Raw genomic sequence first — 9,165 nt, 5'->3', positions numbered from 1 at the left:
ATTCCTTGGGGAGCGAAGCAAGAGGAGGCTGAGCTGGATGCTGAGCTCCAAACACTTCTGAAATAACAACAGAAGGTGGGATTGGCTAGGAAAAACAAATGCATAGAAAGCTTGCCTGAAGGTAGTAAGAACTGGGAGTCTTCTCATGCTGAATTTTCAGCTACTTTATGAGATCCACTTCTTTAACAAGACCACAATGTATTTATTCTTCACCTTGTCATCTAGTGCAATGTTCACTGTAGTAAAATTAGGCAGAGCTGAGAAATCTTGAGGTACAGCTCCAGGTCTGTGTGTGTGTATTTTCACACTTTTACAACAGTCACCTATTCCGCAAGCAGTAGTGCCAAGAAGGAAAATTGAGACTTCCCACCCTTTAGAGAGGATGTTACTATCTAACGTTGAGAAAACTCAGAGCCTACTTCACATATGCACAAAACCCAACAGTGAAAGTATCTGCATGCTTGGAGCTTTCCACATTTCAGTGCTAAGCAACTGCTCCCTCATTTTCCCCCTCCCCAGCACACGCACAAGGAGAAAAGCTTGGCAACTGTGTGATGCTTTTTGCTTTTATCACAGGTCCCACTACACCCCCATCTCTGGAAACATTTGAGGTCAGGTGGGACCAATTGAGTTGAAGGTGTCCCTGCTCATTGCAGAAAATGGACTAGGTGACCTTTAAATGTCCCTTCCAAACCAAACTATTTGATGATCCTGATCAGAGCTGTTCTGTCTTCTCATTCTCTTAAGAACTGGTGAGGGCAAATTGAGGAGAAAGTAAAACTGCTGGTCTTCAAGTCAAAATGATGGTTCTTACCTGTTCTTAAATAAGTATGAACCCTTAGGAATCATCTTTCCTGGCCAGCAGTGATAGTACAAGCTTAGAAAACTTAATGAAGCAAGGGGTCCCTTCTGTGCTCATGTCCACACCTGGCACGCTTTCAGAAACCAGCACTGCCCAGTAAGTTCAACAGCCTCACTGGCAATCTCATCTCCGCTTCAGCTGTCAGAGTGCCCTTGCTGGCAGGAGGTCCTTGCCAGCTACCTAATGTACAGAAATAGGACAAGGCAGGATAAAACACCCAATCAAAGTATCTAGGTCACTTAATAAAGAGTTAAAGTCATTTCACAAAGCACATTTGTTGCTTTTCCAGGATGCTCCTGCACCTTCAAAAAAGTGTAATCTAGTGGGAGTGAGTGACAACTTCATACATCCAGAGACTTCTTGCTGGCAGGTTAGAACGGACATTTAACTTATCATCTATTAAATCTTCAGTTTCCACTTCTCTCTCCCACCTGTGCAGGGAGACTGGTGATCAGTGCACTTGACACAGCCACCTGAATGAGCAGGAGGCTACTTTTCAGCAGAAAGCAGGCTCGATGCCTTCTGGGCTGCTCTGGCAGCGAGCAATGGGCTGGCAGCTCTCAACCCTCCCTGTGCTAGGTTACCCCTACTCCAAGGACTGGAAGGCAGGGATAGTTAAGAGATACTGGAGTGCTGATGACTTTTAGGACTCCTGCGCAGATTTCCTCCTCCCCTCCACCCCCATCCAGTTAAACTATCATCCATAAACTAACACTGGGAGGAAGATACAGCCTTTCTCACCAAAGAACTTGTCCACACAGAATCCCTCTGCGAGCACTGTGAGTGCCAGGGACGCAGCACCCAACACAGCTGCTTGGACCAAGGCAGAGCCCGCCTGGATTTGCTCTCTGGCTGTGTTTACATTCAGAGCTTGAATGGTGCCACAGAGTTGCGTGACTGGCAAAGACCATCAGACAGAACAAGTCTCTGCTGAAATTTGTGCTGTCAAGTCATTTGCAGCATCACAGTGACCTGGAAAGTCGATGTTATTTCACACATTATTTCAAGTGGGGTTTTAAGGAAACACAAAACGTATCCCACAACCCCTGACATTTTAGTATTTAATTGCAAGGACTCATCCTCTGGTAGCTGGGGAGGCTGCATTCAGGTTGCTGAAAACAAAGAAAGTATTTTGACTTCCCATTTTACAATAATTAATCTTTTTCTTCTGTTATACAATGAAAGTCACTTGGAGACATCCTGATTGTTTTCAGGAAGAGCTACAGCAGGCAGGGCACTGTAGCATTCAGCTATGTGGTACCTGCCTAAACGTACAGGAAATTTAACATTTTCCCACAAAATCCACTATTTTTGTCTGTGGATGCTGACTTTTCATTCAGAAGTGGAAAGGCGGTATTATTTTGAAAAGGCTCTTGTATTTGCCCAGTCTTTTATTGTCATTATGAAGCTTTAAAATTAGAATGCTATTTGTAAAGCAGCTGAGATTCTATTGAAATGTACTGTTTTACTACTAAGTGGCAAAGTATTTCTGCACCAAAATATACTTCCTTTTAATCATGACACATGAACTGATGAGTCTTCTTTTGCAAACATACTGTTAAAAGGATTTGACTCTCCAGTTGCTAACAACTGAGAATAAACCATGGTCCTAGCCTCAGAAATTCAATACCACAGCAACAACTCATGTGGTAATTTCAGAGGCCAGTCAAAGACACCTGAGAAAATGTCAGATGTTAGAGTCCACGAATCTTCTGAGCCAGTGCTTCTCTTCTCTTCTTCAGCTACCTGCCTGAATCTACAAATTTGCACCTGCTTTACACATTTTCATTATTTTCATGCAGAATAAAGGAAAGCTAATACAGAAAAGTGCCTTATATTTGATGGAAGAAAATGAAGAGGAAAGAGAAACAAAGCATACAAAATGAACCTTTATTAAATGAAAGAAAATCTGTTTTGTGGGTCAAATATGAAATAGAATATACAAAAACTTTACATCAGATCTCTTGTCAAAGAAATTAAATCCTATCTAGACTGAAGTAGCACTTGTTCTTTCAAAAACACCACGAATGAATGAATACGCATCTTGTGGAGGTACGAGACTGCATGGTCTGCTGTGCTAAATTTCTGGTTACAGAGAAGTAAAGTTAAAAATCTAAGTGATGTCTCTAAAGAACCCAACTATTCAACAAAGTAACCTAAAACCATGAATGTTGATCACTATGTATTCTCTTACATGCAAATGACAGGTGGGTCAAGTGCAGAGTTCACAAAGCTTGCATATCACGTTCTCTGTTTCTATACAAATATAAATAGTTCTTTTTTATTTCAAAAATCTTTTATTTTTGATAGCTTTATTTATGGAAAAGGATGACCAGTTTGTCAGGTTCCTGCTGTACTACCCAGACAATTCCATCTCCTTTATCTCCTTTTTTTGAAGATTGTAGTTCATAAACCACAGCCTGCAATATTTTTAGAAACTTGATGTGTGTTTAATCACAAATCTTTGTACCACTGTCTCATACATGAAGGTTCTGTAGAGCTCCTAACATGTCTTTGGCATAGCACACCATGTCCCATTTAATACTTTTTTTGCTTAAAAAAGTATATTTTCCTTTAGTAAAACAACTTAAAAACATCTATTTCTGATTTTGTAAAATAACGTGTCACCTCTTGAGTTGCTTTGCAAAATATACACACACATTTTGGAAAAACATTGAGTACTGACATAATGGACTCATCTGAAGTCCAATCTGTTTATGAGAAGTAAAATATAATTACAAATTCTGTTTTCTGCATGAATCTCACATGAAGTCGTTCAGTTCAGCTTCAAGTGCTGCTGCCATTTCATCTGCTTCAGAACTGCTTCCTTCCTCATCTTCATTGCTGGAATCTTTACTGGATTCACTGGCAGCATCATCTTCATCCAGCTTGCGCTTGTGACCCCTGGATGGATAGACAGAGACAAGGCCCATGAATGGAGGTGTCTCAGTGCTTACTGAGAGACTCTTATTCAACATGAGGAAAAAATGAGGCTAAAGGACTCATCTTTTTTCAGGCCTAGCCAAAAGTACAGCACTTGTTTTTAAACAAACAGTAGCCAGTCCACGCAATTAATTTTTTAATTGCTGTTATGTACTATCAGCTGTAGGTGTAAAGAACAAAGTAGTGTTAATTTGTTTCTTCCATTCTTCTGAACAAAGTATGAGACTGAAAATAATGAGTAGATGTACTTTCCTCTTGCATCCCAAAAGAAAGAAGAAAGCCATTGTGTGAAAGGGATATTACCAAAATACAAATGTTATATGATTTTGAAATACTCAAGTTTCTGCTTTTTTAATAAAAATAAATCCTTAACTGATTAACCAAATCTCACTGCACCAGCATCTACACTTTCATGCTTCCAAACTTTGGGGTCCCATCCTTCCCTTTTGTGTCTCATTGGATTAGTACTGCCAGGCTGAACAACACATTTCTTTGCATCTCTGGAGAATGAACCAGTGAAACAGGAAGCTGATGTGCACCATACCCTGCTGAAAGAATCATGTTCCTGGCTCTGAAAGATCTCCAAGGAAAATCTAACGCTTCAACTGGGATGTAGCCATAAGCAAAAGAATTTGGATTTGTGGAATCCTATAATCTCTTTTCCTTGCTAAAGGGAATTTTCTATCAGATGTGTACTTCTGAGACAAAAATAAAGTTGAGATTTTTGCATTGCACAGAATTCATAATGAGATGTAGAAACACCTTCAAAATCCTTCTGGATAATTTGATCAAATTTCAAGCAGAAAAATACATGCAAAGGGGCAGACATCTTTCAAATAACTTTCCTTTTCCTTGCTGGGTGAGGTTTCATTAGGAAGAGAATGCACCCACTTGCAGTCATGAAAAACTAATAAAATAATCTTCTATCTTTTAGCAAAAAGCAGTAATTTAACAATAGTCCTGTTACTTCTGAGAGCATAGTGAAACAGCATATAGCAAGGAAGACCTTTGATAAATACCAACGTGAATTATACATATCCAAAAGAAATAAAGGCAAAGATTAAGAGTAAAATTTGTGAGCTTGTGAGCAATGCTGAAATACAAAGCAATTTTTATTTATACAGACACTTTTATTGCTGTTTTCCAAGAAAGAAGAATTCTCATTAGCACAGGCTGCTTGGTTTGTAGGCTGGTTGACTGACACCTGACCTGCCCTTTCTCAGCTTTTCAGGGAGATGGATAAGGTGTGGTGGGAACTCAGAAGGAGAGTCCAAATCAAAATGGTAACTGAGCAGTACTATGTTCCATCTTCACTTTCTGCTGCAGCTATAGGACAAAAAAAGACACTGCTGCTGCTTTACAGAGCACTTCCTCCCACTGGTGTCAGGTGGGTTTTGCTGTTCAGCACAGGGTGGTAGAAGTAATATTCCTGGGAAGTGAGGCTGAAACCCTGGGATACACTCCGGACTCTAAATCCCTAACAAGGAAAAGTGGGATAAAGTAGAAGTGTTTCGTAAATACTTTGCTACTGAAACTCAATTGTGGTGTGCTGAGGGAGTTTCAGGGCACTAATTGTAGCCTGATTCACAATAAAATGCAGTTTCTCAGGTATAACACTGATTATTTCCACCCCACCTCTACTAGCATGCAGCTTGGACAAGGAAGCTCCCAGGCTTAAAATGCCCAGTAGGAAGGAACCTTACTACATTTTCATTAAAAGCTATACAAATGTATGGAGGCTTAGTAACACTTGCTGACTTTGTGATGATTCCAGCCTTCAGAGCTACAGCACTATTTTACGCATTAATGATACTATTAGCAAAAAAGAGCTAATTGGGAATTAAAGAAACCTGAAAGAGTCTTGCTCAGCAAAAGAAGAAATGAATAGTGCATCTTTAACAAGTAGAGGATAAGAAGTACACAGGCAGTGCTAACGGAGAAATAAAGACATGGAAGGAATCTATACCACAACGCTCACAGCTGAAAACGTTTGGGTTCAGCTGTTTGTAAGGCTGCATCTATGGAAACTGATGATATTTGCCCATTGAAAAATGAAATTAACAATCTGACAGCTGTCATTTACACATACGAAACATGTACACACAACTGCAGATGCTTTATTAAAGAATCTGTAATGACAAATAGGTTTTTAGAACCAGCCCAAACACTGTAAGTTTACTGGGACATAAATCAATAAATTCAAGATCTCATAGAAAAGAAAAAAAAAAAACTATGAAGAAATAAAAGAAGTAACAGCTCACTGAAATAACATCTCACTGCCAGTTATTATTTCTTGAAAGTGCAGAACAGTTGATTTACTGAACAATTATGGCAAAAACTAGCAAAATTATTAATTTATGCAACAAAGTCACCTTTTAAAGGTACTTCATAGCAACTAGATTTCAGTGAGGACAATCAACAAAATACAGGGGTCTGAAATACTCAATATGACTAGTTAATTAAAGAATGGAGTTCCAGTCTACAAAAAGACTTTCCAGAAACTTTAAGGGATGCTTCTCCTATATTTCATCCCTCTTTCTGTTACATTAAGCAGTACCTTTGGAAATGCAAAATACTGACCATCATCTATTTTGTCAGTTCTTATTTCAGCAAGGCTAGATTAACAGGACTGTTCAATCTTGCTATGAAAACTTAGTCACTCTTGGCGAGAAAAAAAGCCATGAAAAAAAACCAAAAAAAAGAAAACACAGCTAAGTATTAGTACTCTAATAGAAAAAAAAACCTCTCCTTCATGTTAGCATTGTTTTTATTAAGATATATAACCCTTTCAGTATTTGTGTATTGTAAACTACAGATTCACAGGTATTCTAAAAACACTTAAATAAGTATTATGATATAAAATAAAAAGCTAACCCTGATAGAATTATGGAGGAAGGACATCAGTAACAAAGAGCTTCATTTTTTTCTTTGCAAATTCAGAAAAGAAAGATAACATCCTGCTAATAATTTCTACCTTCAGTGAAAAAGCAGTATATCCCCATGGCAGCATATCTATTGACATAACAATTTAAAATGTGTATTTTCCTCACTATTTTGTGCCCATTCCTTGTAATTTCCAGTTTCAGAGCCATAGTGTGTACCACTTTTGAGTGGAAAAGCTAAGCACATACAGGATTCCTTCTTACTATTTAGAGAAAATGATTCAGCAGCAGGTTGCAGGTTTCCATTAGCCTGATTTGCATTTTTAAAACGAATTATGCTTGACTGCTATTAAAAGCGAAACATGTCGGTAACTGAGTATCTTTAACCTCACATATGAACAACTGCCAAAACACTGAATGCAGAACATTAAATGTCTGACAACTCTGTGAAAAAGCTTCTACAATTCACATTTCCTTTCCCTTTGCATTAAGTATTTCTCCTTTGTAATAACGACTACTGGGAGGCTCATCAGTTCATGTGCTAGAAAAATCTTTTCAAAAGGAACTACATTGCAAAAAATCTCACATATTTAAACGAAATATCAAGTGATTTAAATAAACTACAAGTGTAATTCCGAATGATATTTAAAATGAAAAGAAAAAACCATTTGTAATTGTACATGTATAAAAGTAGTTTTAAGGAAAATTTCATCTACAGAATGCTAATGAGAAATAGTGATATTCCAAATGAAGAGACAGGTTTACAAAGCTGCAGCAGCACAAGGTTTATGCCTGTAAAAACAGCACAGAAAAAGTTATTGAAAATGAAAATTTATTTAGCTCTTGATCAGTAAAAATGCTCACTAAAATCTAATTACAATGTACAGGTTGAATGAGAACTACAGTCTTACAAATTCAATTTATATTTAGTTCACTGAGAGAGCCATATGGAACAAAGCAGGGAAAAGAAGTCCAGTATTTCTTGCTTCTATGATCTTAAGGCCTTAATTTATAATTAGCTGAAAATAGTGTTGGAAAAACATTTTTCTTCTCTTAACTGAAAAGCAGATTGCCTCAGATTTGTTTTACATCCCAATGGCACCCCTTTAAGAAACACAGTGCTACATCAAAATAGAAACATCTAATTAGCAAAGGAACTCAAAGGGCAACATAACCCTTGCTTTAAACAAAGCAAACTTAAACCTTTTTTAAATTTTAAACTTAAACCTTGTTTTAAACTTGTAAATGAAAACTACAGGAAGTATTTAAATAAATGTTCAGATATCCTTTAAACTCCAAATACCCACAATCCCCATCCCTACTCTGGTAAGAAGTAAACCTCTAATTTATTGCAAGTTGACCTGACTTTTTTCAATAGTCCTAAAATCAGTACAATAACAGAGTGTGCAGAATAAATGTGTTTAGTCTTTTACAAGCAATCAGCTTACAGCATTGACATTATAAATTAGGACTTCAATTTGCTGCCAAATACAGCCAAGTTTCTCTCTAATGAGAACACTCACAGAGCAGCTGTAAGTAGTTTGGAAGGCAAGGGTTTAGAAAGGGCATTTTGAAACTGTGTGCTGCCTTCCCACAGCATCACAGCCCTGCAACACAACCTACACTGCTCCTGGCACATCTCTGAAGCTCCATGTGGAAGGTCTGTCCTGGTTTCCATACACACCTGGACCACAGCTTTCTGTAAACTCCTTCCACATTGGAAAGAAGGTGATGTGGCATTCGGTAATGCAACTGGAATTTGACTTCCTTCCACAGGAATTTGGCTATGGGAACAACTTCTTCAGATAAACTAGTTCTCTGGCAGTACTCTTCAGTTATGAAGAATTAGGGCTGGTTATCCAGTAAAACTCCTCTTCAACCCATTCTGAGGATGCCAGGCCAGTACTTGGCTAACAAGCTTTGATACATTGAGTTCTGAGAACACACAGACTGGAAATCAACATTGTGAGCATTAATACGTCACATGAGACACAGACGAGATGGCTAAATTTTGCAGTTTTGTTTTCTTAACATGGGATACATGGCAATATCTTTAAGGTCCCTTCCAAGCCATTCTGATTCTATGCCATTTTACATACACTTGATACAAGAGTGTGCAATTGTTCATAGCCTGCCTGTAACTCAGGTGTCTACCCTCTGGCAATTTCCCTCATACATCTCTGCATGAACACTGGATTTTCTCTCCTGGTGCTCCTCCCTGGCACTGGCACAGCATGCTGCCAGACACACAGCTATGGGAGAAACAAACAGCACTACCCCAGCACTGTTGGCAAGCTGCAGTGTGTGTTTTCACTTTACACTTGTGCTGGGACAAACAGGACACTATTTAAGTGCCGCAGGAACAAATGCCAGACACCTCATATACTTCCTCATGAACTCATCCAGTGTTGTCTGCAGGATTACAGGACGATCCAGAAATCTAATATGCAGAAAAATGCACTGAGAATGTTCCTTGCA

General features: G+C 38.5%; 1 protein-coding gene across 2 annotated transcripts in view; it reads right to left on the bottom strand.

Annotated features, from left to right (window-relative positions):
• Positions 1 to 2,738: 2,738 nt before the first annotated feature.
• Positions 2,739 to 9,165, bottom strand: part of CTDP1 (CTD phosphatase subunit 1) — a 100,446-nt gene continuing 94,019 nt past the window's right edge. For both annotated transcript variants that reach the window (XM_085051721.1, XM_085051722.1), the window contains exon 13: positions 2,739 to 3,766. In XM_085051721.1, the coding sequence (XP_084907847.1) occupies positions 3,625 to 3,766 (142 nt within the window). In that variant the 3' untranslated portion in view covers positions 2,739 to 3,624. The remainder of the gene's footprint in view (positions 3,767 to 9,165) is intronic.

This window comes from Lichenostomus cassidix, chromosome 2 (genome assembly GCF_008360975.1).
Source record: "Lichenostomus cassidix isolate B80296 chromosome 2, HeHo_3.0, whole genome shotgun sequence".
NCBI classification, from domain to species: Eukaryota; Metazoa; Chordata; class Aves; order Passeriformes; family Meliphagidae; genus Lichenostomus; species Lichenostomus cassidix.
This window is presented reverse-complemented; position numbering and strand designations above follow the sequence as displayed.